Source organism: Pipistrellus kuhlii, unplaced genomic scaffold, assembly GCF_014108245.1.
Source record: "Pipistrellus kuhlii isolate mPipKuh1 unplaced genomic scaffold, mPipKuh1.p scaffold_m20_p_3, whole genome shotgun sequence".
Classification (NCBI taxonomy): Eukaryota; Metazoa; Chordata; class Mammalia; order Chiroptera; family Vespertilionidae; genus Pipistrellus; species Pipistrellus kuhlii.
The window spans coordinates 7,324,040-7,343,464 of record NW_023425529.1 but is presented as its reverse complement, the minus strand read 5'-3'; the positions used below and the strand labels follow the sequence as shown (position 1 = coordinate 7,343,464).

General features: G+C 50.9%; 1 protein-coding gene and 1 long non-coding RNA gene across 3 annotated transcripts in view; one reads left to right on the top strand and one right to left on the bottom strand.

Annotated features, from left to right (window-relative positions):
• Positions 1-14,392, bottom strand: part of NUAK1 (NUAK family kinase 1) — a 67,542-nt gene extending 53,150 nt beyond the window's left edge. The window contains exon 1 of one of the 2 annotated variants that reach the window (XM_036456108.2): positions 13,622-14,392. In XM_036456108.2, the coding sequence (XP_036312001.1) occupies positions 13,622-13,903 (282 nt within the window). In that variant the 5' untranslated portion in view covers positions 13,904-14,392. The remainder of the gene's footprint in view (positions 1-13,621) is intronic. The other variant, XM_036456107.2, reaches the window with a different exon arrangement.
• A 378-nt stretch (positions 14,393-14,770) lies between these two features.
• On the top strand, positions 14,771-18,757 carry LOC118728962. Its single transcript, XR_004991068.2, has 2 exons — positions 14,771-17,510; positions 17,546-18,757. It is a non-coding gene; the product is annotated as an uncharacterized LOC118728962 (long non-coding RNA).
• The last annotated feature ends 668 nt before the right edge of the window (positions 18,758-19,425 follow it).

Sequence of the window (19,425 nt, the reverse complement as noted above, 5' to 3'; positions counted from 1 at the left end):
ACGTGCTCAGATTCTCAACTGGCACCATTACTGCATGCCACTGTTTGTTATTTTTGTTATTGTCATTATTATTATTACTCCATGGAAGGATAATAGCAAAGAGACCTCAAGCTTCAGAGTCTTCTGGTTATCACAAGAGAAGGGGTGGGTTAAAGAAAACGGGGTGGTGTTTCCCCAGATGAATACAGCAACTAGCTTCCCGCTGCTGTGTTCCTTTAAGTACAGACTATGCACCAACTCCTCACACTCACTTGGGTTGCCTGGTGAAAGGATTTCAGAGGCTCAGGTCACCCTGAGTCCCAGCCCAGACTCGCTGAATCAGATTCTATGGGGTGGGTGCTGTGGAGGGTATATTTTAACAGGGACACCCAGAAGATTCGCACATCGCCGCAAATTTAAGAACAATTGAATTGGATAAGCTCCTTTACTAGAGAATCATGTCTGTTTGCTCATCATGGTATCTCCAGCGCCTCGTACAATGCCTGACACATATATGTGCTCATGGCCTATCAGATGACTCCATTCAATGGTTACAACTCTAGAAGAATTCGTTCAATGTTCTGAAGGCCCACTGTGTGCCAGGCACATGCCAAGCAATGCTGGATCAGACAGCTTCATTCATTTATTCTCAATGTCTTTCCTGGGCGCTCACTACCTACCAGGCACGGTCCTGGACAATGAGGTACAGAGAAGATGACAAGTGAGGTTGCTTGGAGATAATTTGCAGATGGTGACAAGGGCTACACATGGAGCTAATCAAGCACAACAAGGGGTGGAGTGTGTCACAGCGATGATTAAACTCAGCATCCGGAGCAGTTCTGTCCTTCCTCACTCTCTACAATGACAGAAAGTCTCTGCACTGTCCCATGGTAACCACTGGCCACAAAGGGTTATTACGCACTTAAGAACGTGGCTAGGATGACCAAGGCACTGACGTCTTCATTTTATTCAATTGCACTTAATTTTCACTTTAACAGCTGTGTGTGTCCACCTAAGACAGTGCGGGGCCAGAGGCAGAAACAGTTCAGTAAACTGGAAATTAGAACACAAGGCAACACGTGCCAGGGGCAGCATGCTGGTGGGAGGGGGTGCGGGAACAGAGCGCCATGTGTTATCAAATGCCTCTCACCCAATTACCAGATGCCCTAATGTTCTCAGGCTCCGGGGTCTGAAGAAACAAGGTCAGGTACAAGGTACTGTGCTTGGGCTGGAGTTTTTATAGCCCGTGATCAGTTGGAAGTGGTATGCAGCTTAGCCAAGCCCCAGAGACTGTGTGGTTCAAGAGCACCCTGCCGTCCAAAAGGCCTGCTCTGCCACAGCTGCTTGAGCTCTCCTTCTCTCTCCCTCTCCCTCTCTTTCTCTCTCTCTCTCTCTCTCTCTCTCTCTCTCTCTCTCTCTCTCTCTCTGCCCCGTCATTCCGTTGATGGTCATTTTGTCCTTGGCTAGAGCGTCCCACTGGGCCTGAGACACTGCACAGATTTTATGAGATTTCTTCACTTCCAGCTTAAGTACAAATACAAGCCTCCCAAATTCCACCGGAAAATTGGGGGCTAATCCAAACATTTCATAAAATTAGAACTCGTTGTGGGGCTGAAAGGAATTCAGACTGTGCCGCCACCAGAGAAATGCAAAATATTTGTTATAATTTTTCCCTTCATGGGCTGTATTTTAAGAAGCAAGTGCTTTTTCTGGCTTGAAGCAGAGGGGGTAGGGGAAAACGGAAGAGCTTGTGTGTGTGTGTGTGTGTGTTTTAACCTGGTTTGCAAAAGGCATCACCAGATGAAAATAACCGAAGAATTCTGCCCCACTTGCTAATCCCTCAGCTAGGATAACAACCCTTCCCAATCTCAACTGCATCTTGCCTTTAAAATAAAATAAAAAAATTTAAGTGTTTTTCCTGGAAAATGGCACTTTGGAGCCCTAATGTTCTTGCGCTTTAAGCGCAGAGTTTTTATAGCTGAGATTTTGTTAGTAAGAGAGGCACTGAAGTCATTCATTCAGGCATGCCTGCCACGTATCACCAATATGTACTTGCGAGGCACTGTGCAAGACACTTGGGATGTATCAATCAGTAGAACTGATGGACATCATCCTGCCTTGTAGAACACGCCTCCCAGCGAAGAAAAGCAAACAAGAAGGGATTCAGCTGAAACCGGTTTGGCTCAGTGGATAGAGCATCGGCCTGCAGACTGAAGGGCCCCAGGTTAGATTCCGGTCAAGGGCATGTACCTTGGTTGCTGGCACATCTCCTGTGTGGGATATGCAGGAGGCAGCTGATCGAAGTTTCTCTCTCATCGATGTTTCTAACTCTCTCTCTGTAAAAAAAAAAATCAATAAAATATATTTTTTAAAAAAAGAAAAAGAAAAAGGAAAAGAAAAAGAAAGGATTCAGCGCCTGGTGCTTTGAAGCCATTGGGGATGAGACAGGAGGCTTCACCAAATGCAGAATCTGAAAGCGGCTGGAATGCAAGCTCTGAGCGAGAGAGCAGGAATCTGTCTCCTCGTCATTGTCGCTCTCTCCGTCGCCCAGAGCAGGACAGTGTTGGACACATAGCAGGCATTCAGCAAATACTTGTTGACTGAATAATGAATCCCAAAACAAACAAAAAATCAGGCCCAGAACTCTCATCTCCCAGATACGCTGGCTGAAGTCACAGAAGGGACACATCTTGCTCAAGGTCACGCAGCTGACGTTGTGGCAATGCTGGGACCAGCTCCCAAGCCTCCTGACAACATCCCCAGACACAAAGCACTCCACAGCCATTCAACAAATGTTTACTGCATTCTTCTCGTGTGCCGGGCATTGAACGGACACTAGAGGAGGAGAAGAATGAGTAAGACACAGAAAAATCAAGATAATGGAACCAAGTTCCTCAAATTGCTACCTCGCAGCCTGGAGACAGTTTTCTCTGAGCTTTACACCTGGGTTCAACGAACCAAAGCAAGGAGCTTCAGAGGCTCGGAGGGATCCATACCCATGAGAGGCCATGGGGTCCAGAGGTTACAACCATGAACCGGAGGTTAGACAGCCCAGCCCTAAGTCCCGTGACCTCTTTAAGCCTCTCCTTCCTCGTCTGCAAAATGAATGCACTAATAATACAGGCTCAGAGGATAGAAGGCATGTGAAGTACTTAGAACAGTGCCTGGCACACACTCATCTCTCACTAAATCTTTCCTGCTATTAGGGCTGTTAGGGGAAGGAACACACGCACGCAGGTGCACACACACACTTGACCTTTCTACACATTCAAGAAGGTGGATACAAATCAGTGGAGATTTCCACTCAATTCCTCCCCTGCCCAGGATTCCTGCTACCAGCTGCTCGCACGCCCACATGCCGGGTCCCTCCCGGAGCATTCCATTGGATTCTGCCGGAGAAACGTTATCAATTAACCTTGAGGCAGATGCAAAGGGGACTTCCCCCTGGAGCGGAGCGAGCATCACTGCCCTGCCCTGCCCTGCCCTGCCTTCCCATCCGCACCCCGTGCTGGGCTCTGCCCTCAGCAGATGGCCGGACTGTCAGCTCCTTCCCTCCCACTGCTCCTGCGGCTTAGAGAAGAGTTCACTTTCCAATCTACCCAGAACCACTCCCCGTCATTATGTTATAGACTGCTAAGAGCTTCTCAAAGTTTGTTGGCATCTTTTTTAATTGGTTCTGTGAAAATCAAGGCTGTATAAGGGATGTGCTTGAAGCAAAGGAATGAATTCTAAGAGATTAAAACACACACACACACACACACACACACACACACACACAGACACACATACACACCAGGGAATCAGTTTCCTTAACCGGACCAGCAAGGAAAGGTAGGTAAGTGTGGACCACCAAGATGGGGATCTGCAAATGACCAGTAGGTACACCTTCTACAACCAAGAGGTGACTGAGCTCCTTTGGGACAGAGGTCATATCTTGTCCCTTATTGCCCCCCTAACACCCCCCCTCTCCACCTCCCGCCAGTAATCTCAAGGTTACACAGGAGGTTTGAGAGAGACTCTCAAACCCAGGTAGCCTCACTCCAGGTCACGGCCGGCACCCTTTTAAAATCCCTTCCACCACAGCTGTACAAGACCGGGATCTGAGTGTCCTCAAGGCCCGCGGGGTCAATCACAGGTGAAATAACCTTCTAACCTGCCGAGATCTGATGGGTGCCTTCGTGGCTTTTGAGTCGGCTGGAAGAGATGGGGAGGGAAGGGCCACTGGAAAATCCTCAGAGAAGCAGCCCCATTTTTTTACTGTGAAAAGAGATTCAAGCTGCACACCCCAAACCACTTGAACACCATCCTCTGGTTCCAGAGAAGGAGCGGAACCTACCGCAGAGGCCTCTTAGCACCTTCCCGCTGGAAACCTCAGGCTGCCTCTGTGTATCTCTAATGGAAGTAAACAAGTGGGATTCTTCTCTCCGGTTTAAAAAAGGGCAAATCACCACGGTGCTTCTTGCAGACATGCATTACCTCTGCACTCCAGCCAGTTTACAGTTCTTTAAGTGCTTGATTTACAACCGGGATACAATGTTTTGAAAGCCTTGCGAATGCACTTTGCATCTAAAGCCTGCCTAACTCTGGAGAGTGGATCGCCAGGGTGTCTCGGAGAGAAGGCTGGGAGGAATCTCGGGAAGTAGGAAAGCAACCCAAGAACACAGTGCTTTGGGGAGCAGCCAGCAAGGGCGAGGAGCAGGTCCGCCCTGCCTCTCTGGGCCCACAGGGCAGTCAGAGGCGCCTGGCAATGCTGGGCTGTCCCCGGATGTCCTCACAGTGATGATGAGGAGAGGGGTGACTAAGGTCCCATCGGGCCTTCCCCACTGCCTGCCACGTTCACAGAACTCCCCTGTCTCCGGATTGCTGGTGTACTCTGCATGCACTTATTCATTTGTTCATTCATTCATTCATTCATCTTTACGGAGCACCCATTACATACGCCTGGCACCAGGGTACAGACCAGGATGCAGTTTACCTAAAAATGGGCAACAAGAATCAAAATTTGGATACACACAAATCACCAAAACCACACGGTTTATGTGCTCTGAAGGGAATGGATTCAGGTCCAAGAGAGAGGAATTAAGGACGTGAGAGTTCAGCTATCCAGGAAGGAACCTCAAAGGACACGGAAAAATCAGAGTGTAGTCCCTTCATAATCATGAGAGGGTTTTCAGAAGGGGAGCCGTGATCTAAGATGAGGGGGTCATCTAAGCATCAGGTGCTCGGTGCTAGTACTTCTCATCAAAATAACGATGCTGGCTCTAGTTCTCAAGAACCTACCTCGCACCAGGCTCCAAGCCCCATTTCCCACTCGGTAGCCGCATTTTTCTAGATGAGCATGCAGAAGCTCGGAGGGAATGGGCAGCTTGCCCAGATCATCTAGCTGCCCAGTAGCGGGGAGGAACCAGAACTCGAGTCTGCCCGATTCCACAGCCGTGACTTCTTCCTCCGCCCCTCGCTGATATACTACCTTGTGTTGCTCCCAGATGATTCCAGATGTGTTCACTTCACATCCCAACAACTAACTTCTCGGTATCCTGTCGGCAAGGCTCGTCATATTCCCCGAAATACCCCACGGTCCTGGGACCTTTAGTAAGTGCTCATTAAAATGCATCAAGTTTATTGCTAGAGTGACAGGAAGAGGTGTGCCAACCCCCAAAGTATGTCGTGTCTTCATCACGGGGAATCTTTCGACATTGTCATCCATTATATATGATGATCTGATTGCCCACCTACTACGTACTTAGCACAGGGCTAAAAGCTTAGTTAGCCAAAGCATCTGAACCCTCTCAACCCTCCATAAAATCAGACCTATTAGGAACAGCTGAAAACAGGTTTTAAGGAGGTTGGGGGACGAGCCCAAGGTCACAGGACTGTCAAGGGCTGGGATGGGATGTGGACCCAAGGCATCCTCCCTTGACCGTGGCGCATAGGACAACGCTTTCCACTCAGCACAAAACGCACATACTCGCTCCCTGGACCCGCAGGTTGAAGTCTTGCAGGCCTGAGAGATAGGGGCCTCTACCCCCAATCCCACTCCCCATCCACCTCCCCGAACTACAGTTGTTCTTTGTAACAGATGTATTGGGATCTAATTCACATACCATCAATTCACCAATTGAAAAATGTCGCCCTAACCGGTGTGGCTCAGTGGATAGAGCGTCGGCCTGCAGACTGAAAGGTTCCAGGTTCGATTCAGGGCAAGAGCATGTACCTTGCTTGCAGGCACATCCCCAGTAGGAGGTGTGCAGGAGGCAGCTGATGGATGTTTCTAACTCTCTATCCTTCTCCCTTCCTCTCTGTAAAAAAATCAGTAAAAAATATATATTTTTTTAAATGTTTAAGTCGTAGCTTTTATAGAATATTCAGAGTGGTGCAGTCCTCATCACGACCAACTTTCCAACACTTGAATTCCCCCAAATAAATCCCGTGCCCATTAGCAGCCACTCCCAGCGCTAGGCAACCACTTATCCATTTTCTGTCTCCATGGATTCGCCCAGTTCAAAGAAACGGAACCATACATTATACATGATCTTTTGTAACTGGCTTCTTTCACTTAGCATAATGTTTTCAAGTTCATCTACGTATCAGTACTTCATTTTATTCCTGAATACTATTCCAGAGGTATTCCGTAAGTAAAAGAATGGAACCGATCATAAACAATATTCATAACTAAAATGAACATCCCCTATCAGGTCCATCCATCAGCCAGTGGATACTTGGGTTGCTTCTATGCATATTGGGGGCCCTTCTGAAGAATGCTGCTGGGAACATTTATGTGCAAGTTTCTGTGTGGACATGTGTTTGCACTTCTCCAGGGCAGACCTACGAGTGGAGCTGCCCAGCCCGGGTTGAACATGCAGCGGAACGTTTACTGAAGAGCTTCGCCGTGAAGGCAACATCTGGCTGCTTCTGGGCCGCTTCCAGAGAATGTTATCAATACCGCCAGACACCGCTCACGGGTGGGTCATCTGGCCGGGCCCCTCCTGTTCTGGGGCCTGGGATCTTCTCATTCCTGCACTGCACAGAGTCGTCTGGGCCGGCGTGATGATAAATGCATTCTGCTTTAAAGCAGATACTTCACAAATCATAACTTACAGATGCTCCAGGACTTTCATGTGGGAAAGACAAATGAGACTTATGCTGTCTGACTCCGAAGCCACTGAGGACAGGAAGCCGTGGCCAGAAAGCTGACAAGCCCTGGGTAGACAGATCTCTCTCTCTCTCTCTCTCTCTCTCTCTCTCTCTCTCTCTCTCTCTCTCTCTCTCTCTCTTTCTCTCTCTAACAAGTGCATGAACACATGTAACAGAAAGGGAATTTGTGCAGGGGAGGGTCTGCCTGGCTTTGCAAACTATGCTACGTATCGGCCATTCATTTCCAGCCCTCGTCTGTTCTTCCCAGCACATCAAAACGCTGCGTGAGGTCAGAGATGATGACCTCCAACCTCCACGCCTCCTGAAGTATTCCCCCGGCTCAATGTATGCCTCTCAGTCCATTCTATAAGCCTCTGTTGAGGACTTACTACGTGCTTGGCATGATGTGAGGCATTGGCAGTGAGTTCAAGACGGTTAGACGGGGCTTACCGACAAAACAGACAAGATACCTGACTCAACCCTTATCTCCCGACGCTTCCCAGGAGGAAATGACGTCACGAAGACCTGGCGCTCGGTGTGTGTGCATTTCTGCCTCCAAGCAAAGAAGTGAACGGACTGACCTCCCTCCCAAGGCCCCCTAGGGCTTCTAGAATCTAAAGCAACAAAAAACTTAGTGTGTGTTCAGGTAGAGAGCTTTTTGACCTGACTCATTAAAACATACTTGTGGCTCAAGAGCAGATAGTTCGCCAGCAGTCATATCTTTCTCTCCCAGCTCAGCCCGATTCTTATCTCCTCATACCTTAACTCTTGCGAAAACCTCCAGGCTGGCCTCCCTGCTCCGAGCCAGCCCTCCCATTCAGATGGATTCAGGGCCCCCCTGCCCTGATCAGAACCTAGCCCAGCCCCCAAGAGGAGGGGAGATGGCCAAGGTCTCTGCATTCACACGACCTGTGACTTTGGCAGACTAGTGAACCTCTCGGTGACTCAGTTTCTTCATCTGGAAAACGAGATCATTGCGGAATTATTAGGAGGATTGAATCAGTTTACATGTGCCTGGTCTGTCATAACCACTCAAGAAGTATTACCTGTTGTTGTTGTTATTATATATTATTAATTATTACCCCCTTCCCATGTTACCCGTCTTGCCTCCCCCTGGGTCCCAGCTCACCCTAGAACCTGCCCCCTAGCTGAAACACCCCATATTTCAGTTTTCTGAAACTCAAATCAAAGGTCATCTTCAACAGCATTTGTAGTCCCTGATTGTACAGTATTTCATGGCCTCTTCTCTAAATCCCCTGTTAAACATCAGCGAAAACCATCCCCCCCCCCCACACACACACACACACACACCAGGAAAATAATCACCCCATGGCTGGTCTTCTGGCATCATGGGCGGAGCAACCACGCCCAAATCCAGAAGTGACCAGCTGGACAACATAGGGAGGTTCTCCACTTCTCTAAAAGCAACAGGTTTCAAATCAGATAGACGCATTTGACACTGTCTAACTGCATAAACCCTGGGCAAGTTCCTAAGCCTTCCTGAAGCCTCGCTTTCCCTATCTATTAAATGGGTCTAACTAGAGTACACGCCTCTTAGCGCTGACGAGAGGATCAGAGAGAATGTCTGTGAAGTAGACACACGCCCGGCTCTCCAAGGTATCAGCTGGTGGTAATACAGCTGGGAAGAGGTGTTCCTCTCCAAGATCAAACTCAATGTCATGAACTAAGCTCCAATGAAATACATTCCGACTTGAAAATCACCTGAAATCATCAGGTCCTGCAGAGAAGAGGAACTCAGGGCCTATCCCCTGCTCAATCCTATCTCTCCCGCCAGACGCTAAGTTCTTTGTCTATGTCCCAGCATTTACCATGGCGAGAAGCATATGGCCAACGGCAATAAATCTGCTGCACTGAGCTGAATTAGTTCAATATTTGTAAGTACATTTCATCTTTGCTACCAGATTATAAGCTCCTTAAGAGTGAGGATCGTGTCTTGCTCTGGGAAAGATTTATTAAATGAGTGATGGAAAAAATACCAAATCAAGAATCAGGTTTCTTAGACCCAGCCGGGTCCCTTAGGAGCTGTGCAACCGCGGAAAAGTCACCTAGCGCTCTGTGCCTTATTCTTCCCATCTCCGGGATGAGAAGTCTGGGCCACGTGTTTGCCGAGGTCCCTCAATCCCTGAAACGGGAGCCGGGTCTTAGCTGCAACACAACACGTGCCTATGACAGCCACACACGCCCTGCCCTGGCTCAGCAGGCCAGCCTGCTAACGAACTCCCTCGATCTGCAAATATTCCGACACCAGGCTATGAGTAATGGGGCCAATGCTTACAACACCTGCTTTGGGGGTCAAATCAATCGCTCTGCCAAGTGAGGACGGCCTATCACTCCAGCTAGTGCTCTGGGACCTGGGGGCACAGTCTGCCCACCATCCTGTCACTCCCGGGCCAGACCCCTCCCACAGCCCTTTCCTCCTGCTTAGACAACACCAGGGACCAGAGATAACCTGGTGCCCAGGGAAAGTTGAATTTGGCTCTTGGCAGTGAGGTGATCATATGACACCTCTCTCCAAAATGTTTTGTTTCGTTTGTTTTTTTTGGTTTTGGTATTTCTTGTCAATATTTTGTACTGCCCGAAGGTCTAGGGAGCTTGGCTCAAAGGAAATGCATGCCGTGTTTCGACACGGGGACTCACTCGGCAGCGTGGCCAAAATTGTAGCAAAACAAGAATTCGGCAATAAACAAAGCCTAAATTCAAGGCTTTGGAAATAACTCCAGAGCCTACTGAAATATGGCTGCCTTGGCTTCTATGGGCACACTTCCCTAGCATTCCTTAATTAACCTAAAAAGTTGATTATTTCTTCTCTCTCTCTCTCTCTCTCTCTCTCTCTCTCTCTCTCTCTCTCTCTGAATGATATAAGGCTTTCCAGAGCATCATACCTTTCTGGCGGTCTTAAAATCTAAATGGAAGTCTAAGTAAAAATGAGGGGGAAGAGGGAGAACTTGCTAAAAGAAGCAACTGACACTGCTTTTGTCCCCATTTGAGGCTTTCTATAGATAATTTTACTCGATTCTCACAATATATAAACCCATGAACTTAATACCATTATTTGCCCATTTTACCAATGAGAAAACTGAGGTTTCAAACGGCTATATAGCTTGCACAAGGTCACAAGGCTAGCAAGGATGTGGATGCAAGCCAGGGCTCTGAGCCCTTCTCTAAGAGCACCTCATTGCTGGGCTTGTCAACTTCCGGAAGAAGCCACTTTGAGGCCCCGTCTGGTGGACAGGCTCAGGCAGTGGCCTCAAGACCACATTTGGGATCAAAAAGGGGAAGGTGCCCGGACCATTCGAAGGGCTGGACTAGCTGATCCAGTTCCCTGATTCTGCAACACTTTTTGGAAGTGCCTTCCACAGGAGATGATGCTGTGTGGTGTTCTGTTTGATTCGGAAGGCCCTCCAGACATGCAATTAAAAGCCACAACATTCTTGTTTTTAAACACTTCTCTGTCTCAGGAGTACTGATTGCACAGCATCTCCTGCCGCCTGACACCCAACACCCGACTCCAGCCACTCGCATTGGCAAAGCCGCTTAAAACCACCCCACCTCAGGAGAAGTGCTCTAAAAGGCAAGGCTACAGCCCTCACCTGCGTGACTCAGTAAATAGAGCGTTGGCCTGAGGACTGTAGGGTCCCGGGTTCGATTCCGGTCAGGGGTATGTACCTTGGTTGTGGCCACATCCCCAGCAGGAGGTGTGCAAGAGGCAGCTGATACTTCTCTCTCATCCACGTCTCTAACTCTATCCCTCTCCCTTCCTCTCTGTAAAAAATCAATAAAATATACTTTCTAAAAAAAAAAAATTTTAAAGGCAAGGCTACAAATGAAAAGAAATCACTGCAGAATTCTCCCTGAAGATTGAAAAGGCAGAATTGAGACAGTGCTTGTCAAGTCTCCTCCATGGCACCTTACAAGTAAAACGTAGCTGTTTGGTGCATGCTGGGAGCCAGAAGAAAAATGCCATTTTAAATGAAAATTTCTTGCTCCTCTTGACAGATTCTGAGTCACCAAGCGCTGTATGACAAGAGCAACTCGTTGACCAAATTGTTTTTTATGTTTGTTTTATTTTCTGTTCAGCCAAGCACTGGGAATTTTCCACCTGACAATTCCTGCTTTCTCACTGAAGTTCTTAAACCGTCTGTGAGCAGAGTGCTGGGGGGGAGGGGAGGACCTCAAGGCTAAGGAGGCCTCCCATTCATCCCACCTCACCCACTAGTTTTCCCACCTATTTAATGCCCGGTTTTCACCAGATGTTTTTGCTACCCTTGCAAGCGCATCTATCCAGTTGAAAGCAGTTTGGAGATTGCCAGTTTCTGGGTCTGGGTCTGCTACCAGATTCAAGATCTCTACATTCCTTTTTGAGTAAAACAAGAGATTGAGCTAAAATAAACAGCACAATGGGAAACTGAACTTCGGCTGGACAATAACATCAGGACTGAAGTCCTGCCGCTGAGAAATGAGCCTCTGCCGTTCTCAGGGCGCCCCCTAGTGGGCATTCAGTTAAATCCAGACGGAATGCTCAGTTTCACCCACGGAAAGACAAGGGCAGACTCCCCTCTCCTGATGCAATATCCCTTCCACTCTGACTTACTCTGTGTATCCGACAGCCAGACGAGTGCCTGACAGGAAACTCCAGTGGAACTCAGAGAGGTACCTGCCACAACACAAGGTTTCATTCATCCTTTCCGTGTGCGGCAGTTGCCCAGCATTCAGGCTTCTGTGCCACCTCACAGATCCTCCCCCCCACCCCAGACACACCCTTCCCACTCAACCCCTCACACATATCAACCTGCAGCCCCAACCGCGTCTGCTTTTCATTATCCCACTTTCCAACTCCCCAGCGCGATTCTTCAACAGCTACTAGGACAGCACGAGCAAGGAGCTAAGCTTGGTTTTTGCTTATTCAACCTCCAGCCTGGGGAATATCTACCTCCGAAGAAAAGCATGAATGAAGTGCGCGTTGCCCAGCCTCTCCTGCCGCAACTTGGAAAGGTGTTTGTTCCTCCCAGGGCACCGTTACAAACACGTCCTATTTACATGTGTCAGCCTTCAAACATGGCACCTGCCCGGAGTGACTTCTCCACGACTTTTGCTTGCTAGAGGATGTTTAAAAGTGGAGACAGGTTCAAATACATAATGGACAAAGTCTCACATTTCCAATTAACCTACAACAGACTTTTTTTTTTAAGCTATAAGATAAAGTTCTATCAACCCAAACAGTGACGCTTAGAAGGAGGGAGTTAGCCAGGAATCCAAATCTTTGAGGAATGGGGGGAGAGGGGGGAGGGACTGAACTTTCTGATTGGTGCCCCTCTTTTTATTTTCACAGAACAATCTCTGCACAGATGCAAGAGAAAAATGCCAACATCAACCTACCAATTCATTCACCGATTCATTTTGCTTCCTCCCTTCCTCTCCCCCCCCCCAACCCCCACCCTCATTTGTTAAGTTTATAACCCACCCTGGGCCACGAAACACCCCGAAATGTGCACACTCTTGTCTCAAAATTAGTCTGGCGCTACATCGATGAAAATGCATCAGCTAGGCTTCAAATCAAAGAACCCTGCCCCTTTTCTGCTGCACACCACGCACAATCTTTCTGCAACCGTCAGTCCCTTTGAACCCAATCCTCCAGCCACAAGCCGAGTGGATTCCTGGGCCTGGTCTGCAGAGAGGAAAATGACAACACACCACGCTGGCGACCCCAAGGCCCTCAAGAACCTCTTGGAGGCTTGTGTCTAGGACGCCGGGGCGCTGGCAGGGTTCCAGCTGTCACCCAGAGGGGCGGCTGGGCCAGACTCCTCAAGCAATTGAGTAGCCCTGCAGCCAGCCGGGACCCCAAGTGTAATTGCGTTGGCTGCTGCGACTCAGCATCTGTGTGGCTGTTCAAGCCCTGGGCGTCTCAGTCCTCCTCCCAGAAGCCGGGCCGAGCTGTCACAGCCCTCATGCATGCAGCAGCCTCTCCTTTTTGGCTCCCTAACCTTCTCTCTGCAAAAGAGGCAGGAGTGCGCCTTCCTCCCTTGCAGGGACAGCGGCATCAAGGTGATAGGGGGGATGAGTGGGAGGGGAGGGTCACATTCATCTGCAGGACTGTGGGAGGGGGACCAGCTCCGAGCTGAGAGCTCGGAACCGGATTGGAGATGGAGCCATAAGGCATTCTCCAGGGCATGGTCTGAGCGCGCGCCCTGAAGAGGGGAGACCCCGACCGGCGGGTCCCAACCTTTGCAAAAGTGTTTGCAAATCGTAAACACTACTTTGCTGTTGGGATCAAACCCCCCGAAATATGCGCAGGCAGGATGTAACAAGTGTTTCAGGAGAGAAACACGCCTGAGTCACGGGGAGCTGGGGCGGGGGGGAGAGGAGCTGTCTGGGGGTTCCCGGAAAGCCCCCTCTCAGACCAGACAGGCTCAGCACCCAAAGCCCCCGCCCCTGGCGCCCTCCGTCCCCGGTGCCCCCCCCCAACCCCCAGGGGGGTTCCTGCGCTCACCACTCGGCCCGAGAACCGCTCGGTGGCCCTCTTGACTTTGCCGTAGGTGCCTTTGCCCAGCGTCTCCTGCAGCTCGTAGCGGTGCTTCAAGTTGTGCTTGTGGTGATGCCGCTTCACCCCGTGCGGCTTCCTGGGCTCCGGGGCGGCCGCCGCGGGGGCTGCGGGGGCTGCGGGGGCCGCGGGGGCCGCGGTCGCCCCCGCCCCCGCCTCCGGGGGAGAACCCGGCGCCCCGGACCCCAAATCGGGGCCGTCCCGGGCCGCGGGCGCAGCGGCCCCTTCCATGTCCAAACTCCGCCGCCGGGACGAGTGGATGGATGGACACTGGGCAGGACCCGGCACGGCAGCACTCGGGGTGTCTGGGTCCCCGCCGAGGGAAGTCGGGGTGCAATCAACGCCGCCCGCGCGGCATGGACGAGGGAGGCGGCGGGATCCAGTGGGGCTGCGGCGGGGTCACGGGCGGCGGCGGGGACCGCACATCGGGCGCCCCGGTCCGCGCACCGCCCCCGGCCGCGCGCACTGAGAGCGGCGGGCGAGGCGGCGGCGGCGGCAGCGGAGGCGGCGGGGTTTGCAGGCGGGAGGGGAGGGGAGGGGAGAGAAAGGGGGTGGCTCCGGGCGCAGGAGGGGAGTGTTATGTGGGCGCCGCGCCCCCCGAGCCCTCCCCTCCCCGGGGTGGGGGGGGGGACGGGCAGACGGGCGGGGGCGGGGCGGGGCGGCGCGTCGGCGGGTCCCGAGGGGCGGGGGGTGAAGGGGGGAAGGGGAGGCGAGAGGCGGGGCGGCCGGGGCTTCCCCACCTCCCTGCTTCCCAGCCGCCCCCGGCCCGGCCACCCCGATCTGCGATCTGGAGGGGGAGGGGAGCGGGCGGCCACTCGCCCTTCTTTGTGCGGCGCGGGCGGCGCAGGCCGCGGCAGGGGCCGGGGCTTTGTCCTCGCTGGGCCGGGCTGGGGCCGGGGGACGGAGGGATCCAAGCTGGGGCGCCCCCTCCCCGGACTCGATGGCCGCAGCTACCGGGGGCCCGGGCCCGCCGCCTGCAGCTCCGGCCTCCGAGCCTCCCTCTGGGCCCGAGCCCCTGCGGCCGCCGTTCGCCGAGCCCGGGGCCCGAGCCGCCGCCGATCGCGCCCCGCGCCGGCGGCCGCCGGGACCCGCTCGCGATCCGGCCGGGGGCGCCGCGGGCCCGGGCGCCCCCTCATTCTCTTCGGTGTCGCGGCGGCCGCCCCGCCGGCCGGAGCTGGGGAGCGGCGGGGGAGGGGAGGGAAGGGGAGCGGTGGGTGTTGGGTTTCGGGCGGTGAGTCACGGCCCCCTCCCGCCGCGTGCGCACCCCCCCCTCCCGCCCCGGGGGCCCCGGGATGGCTGGCCGGCCGCCGGGGGATGGGCCTCGACCCGGAGAACCCCAAAAGGAGCGCTTGGATCCCGGGCCTTCATTCCCTCCCCGAAGATCGGAGGAAGGCAGACTCCGAGGCGGAACCTGGGGCCTCCCGTCACCATCCAGGCCCGAGAGAGGAGGAGAGCTGGGGACGTGGAAGGGACCGTGCAGAGCTGGGCGCCCACCCTGCCCGCCGAGGCCGCCCTCAGAGGTGGGCGAGCCTGGGACCTCGCATGGAGCAGGGCCCACGGCCTGCAGAGCGGGAGGCCACTGGCCGGCCTCTAGGCCCCTCCGGCCTCGGAATTTATCCTGAAACTGGAAGGACCAGATCCCGGAGGTGGGAACAGCGACCTCACACCCCAAGCTGGGAGTCTGGCAGGGAGGGAAGGCCTCCGACCACAGCCAAGCCAGCTGCAGCCTCCTCCATCCCCCTTCTTAAAGGGGCAAAGGAAAAGAAGGAAGCCGACCAGAGAGAAAGAGGCCTCAGGGAAATGTTTAAAATGGTGCAGCAGCACACCAGACTGGTGATAGGAAGGGTGAGGCAGGAGGACTGTCTGGTGCGACCTGCAGCTCGCAGGGTGGTTCTGTACTTTTTTTTTCACCCCGTGAGCCGGGCTGGACCTCCTGGGCAGCTCTCTGGTTCATCCCTCCTGCATTCCTGCTGTCTTCACACCCGTCTACCCGCTGGACTCCCGCAATAGCATGTCCTCTGCGAGAGCCCCCTCCGTGCTGCCAGAGTCACGGCCTAAAACAAGGCAGGCAGCCCATCCTCCAGGCCTGCCCCTCTGCCACGTCCAGTGCTTGGTATTATCTGTCCACGCTTCTCCTCCAGTGCGGCTCCACATGACCCCTCTGTCCCTTCCTGCCTTCCCCGGGAGCACGCTGGTTATTGCATAAGACAAACACAAAGGCCATGTTTACTTCATCTTACTTCATCCCTATTCTGTCCTCCACACTTGCAGCGCCCCCATCCTGAGACTGTGTTCTGCTTTCAGACCAAGTCTGTAGACAGCGGGCATGTATTAATAGAATAAAGTGTCAGAATGAGTAACGGGAAGGGTTGAGCCAGGATCCCAGGGACTAGGACTCGGGACCTTGGCCAAATGACTTCACCTCTCCAGGCCTCAGTTTCCTCTTCTTAAAATATGGATTACCCACCTGTTTGACAGGTACTCAGACTATTATGTCTGCTGTGGTCATTAAAACCGTTCCCCAGCTCTCTTCTGGTTCTTTCCCCTCCTGGGGATGTGGTAGGAACTCACTACCCCAATCTCTTGAAATGAGATGTGGGCCCATATGCCTTGCTTTTAGGGCAATGGAATGAGAGCACTGTTTTCGTGTAGAAACTTTTCAGATCCAGTGGGCAAGTCCTGTCTTTTGACAATTCTGAAAGTACAGTCTTGGCGATCCTATCTTGACAGCGGTGGGAGTACCGAGATGGAGCCTCCCCCAGCCAGCCTGGGTCTCTGTAAAGATGGCAAAGCAGTCCCAGGGAACCTGTGTTGGGAAAGTAGTGTGAGTGGGATTTCTGGAGCTAAGGGGGTGTTACAGGAGCATAACCCAGCTTATTCTAGCAAATAGTTTGCTCCCAAGTGCCTGGGACATCATCCGTATTTGTTGAATGACTAACTCCTACCACAGGCTGGTACCATTCACGACAGTAAGCCCTTCAGGGTGGTGGTTGTAAATCGGTATTTTCCATTGAGGAAACCACATCAGAACACTTAAGCCATTTGCCTGAGATTTCACAGGTTGTAAAAAAGCAGCACCTGGATTTCAACCCTACCTGTCCAGTCCCAAGCCTTGTGCTCTTCCTCTTCCACGGATGCTGTGCTGCCTCCCCTTAAATGGGCGGGATGGAAACCCCCAGTACAATGCCTGGCACACAGTCCTACCCGAGCACTGGGAGTTCCTCTCCAGACTGAATTCCTATAGCATTTATAATTGGAACCATACTTCAGCACAATGTTATCACGCATTGTATTCCGTGTTTTCCACAGATAAAGCTTTTCCTCCCACAAGACGCCTGGATTTAGATAGAGCTTGCATTCTGGAGTCAGACTGCCTGGGTTCAAATCCCTGTTCCCCCACCCGCGATTGACAATCTTGGGCAACTCTGTGCCCTCTCTATGCCTCGGTTCTCTCCTCTGCAAAACGGCGATGGTAATAACATAGGTGATATTGGTAGCAGTAACAATAATATGTCCCGTGGGGGTTAAAGAGTATAATATATACATTCAATAAATCATGGCTATTAATAGACTTACTTTTCATCTTCCGTGAGCTCCTACTAGAATGCAGACAATTCCAAGCAGTTTAATCCTACTGCTTGTATAGACTGATTTCTGGGATCATCCCTGATACAGGATAGTTGTTGTAACATCTATAGTTGGAAGTATTACATCCACACAGTCCTATAACTTAGATCTCATAAGACTCATTGCTTGTTTTTTATTACACTTCCTTTCCAAACCACTTAAAAGGAAGAAGGTATGTGTGCTTTCTTGACACTTCTTTGTTCAGAAAACGGTAATACCAATTATCATGTATCTAGTATCTTTCAGGACCTTTATAGTATTACTTCTAATCACCATAAAGCTGCCATACGGGTGTTATAATCCCCATTTGGCTGTTGAGGACATTGAGTCTCAAAGTGAAGTTAAATAGCTTGTGTTCGGACAGCTGGTAACTAGCTAAATCAGGGTTTGAACCCAAGTCTCTGACCAAGACTTTGCCCAGGCCCCTAATTCAAGCTGCCTGACATCCCACCTCACATCAATGAGTAGCTGTGCTTTGGTTGACACTAGTCTTTCGATTTTCTAGATGAGGTTTTGGAAAGTTACCAAAGATTGTGACATTTCCAACTTCAGTATCTTATCTGGTAGGCATCTTGCATTAAAGAGCAATCTAAGAAGCTGCTCCTTCTTCACGGAGGCAGAGATTGCTAGCTGCCCACCAAAAATTCATAGGGGAGTTGATGAACTGCTGCTCAGCTGAGGCTATATTTCCCAGCCTCCCTTGCATCCATACATGGTCACGTGACTAGTTCTCTCTAATGGAACATGAGCAAAAATAATGGCCAGGATGTTTAAAACTGGGTGTGCCTTCCCCACTTTGCCTTGCTGGAAGCAAAAGATTCCAAGGCTCCAGTAGATGGTGGACTCACTGGAGAAAAGGAGCCTGGGTCCCTGCATCACCTTGAGGAATGAAGCCACCCTCTGATCAGGACATTGGGCTGGTACATGAGTAGGAAATAAACTTGTATTCTGCTAAGCCCCAGACATTAGAGGGTGCTCTTGTTATAGCAGCAAGTACTGCCCTCACTAATACATACAGCTTATACTAAGTCATATTTACTCATAAAAGCAACATTGAAGATTATAACAACTATCTGAATAGGTGATACCAAAAACGCCATTTTTTTTAATTATTATTTCCTGTCTACTTACTTATATAAGGAGACAGCAGAGTCTGTGGAGCCAGTTTTTCCTTTAATTTTTTCTCCTCAGTTACATGTATCAGAGGAGTATAGAGTGGTCATAAGACGGTAAACAATAAATTTACTCATTTAACTATTCAATATATGTCTTATTTTCTGAGTGCATGCCAGGTATCTGGGGCTGAGGGTGTCCCGGAACAACACAAGAATGGTCTCATCTTCGTGAAGCTCCCAGTCTGTGGGTACTCAACACAATTAACAGCAGTCATCTGACCTCTGGCCACCAGACTTCTTGGGAGCACTGAGGCTATTTGAATGTGAAATAGATACCTAAAATTTACTCACAAAACAGAAAGCTATACTGCCCAGCTGGTGTGGCTCAGTGGTTGAGTGTCAACCTATGAACTAGAAGATCATGGTTCAATTCCCCATTAGGGCACATGCTGGGTTGCAAGCTTGATCCTCAGTGTGGGGCTTTCAAGAGGTGGTCAATCGATGATTCTCTCTCATCATTCCCTGTTTCGCCTCTCCCTCTCACTTCCTCTGAAATCAATTTTTAAAAATACATTTTTTTTAAAAATAGAAAGCTATGTTTCTTCCTCTGCTATGGTTAAGAGTATAGAATCCATAATCAAAACCACTGAATTCAAACTCTGATGTGACCATGTTTAAGCTGAGTAATCTTGGACAACTTCCTCTTTGTTTCCCAGTTACCTCATCTTTAAAATGGGGACATTAATAACACCTGGCTCAAAGGGGTTTTGTTGAGGCCCAATTGAGTTCATGCAAAAAAAAAAAAAAAGAAAGAAAGAAAGAAAGAAAGAAAGAAAGAACTAAAAACAGCATGAGATGTATGTTGCCATTAATATTATTTGCCACCTTCCCACGGGTATTATATTTTGTGTTTAAAAGGATACAAGAGGAGGCCTCTTCACAGGAGTGGACAGATGACATCAGGAAACAGAATTATTAATAGAACCAGCGGATGTTACAAGGACTCAACTG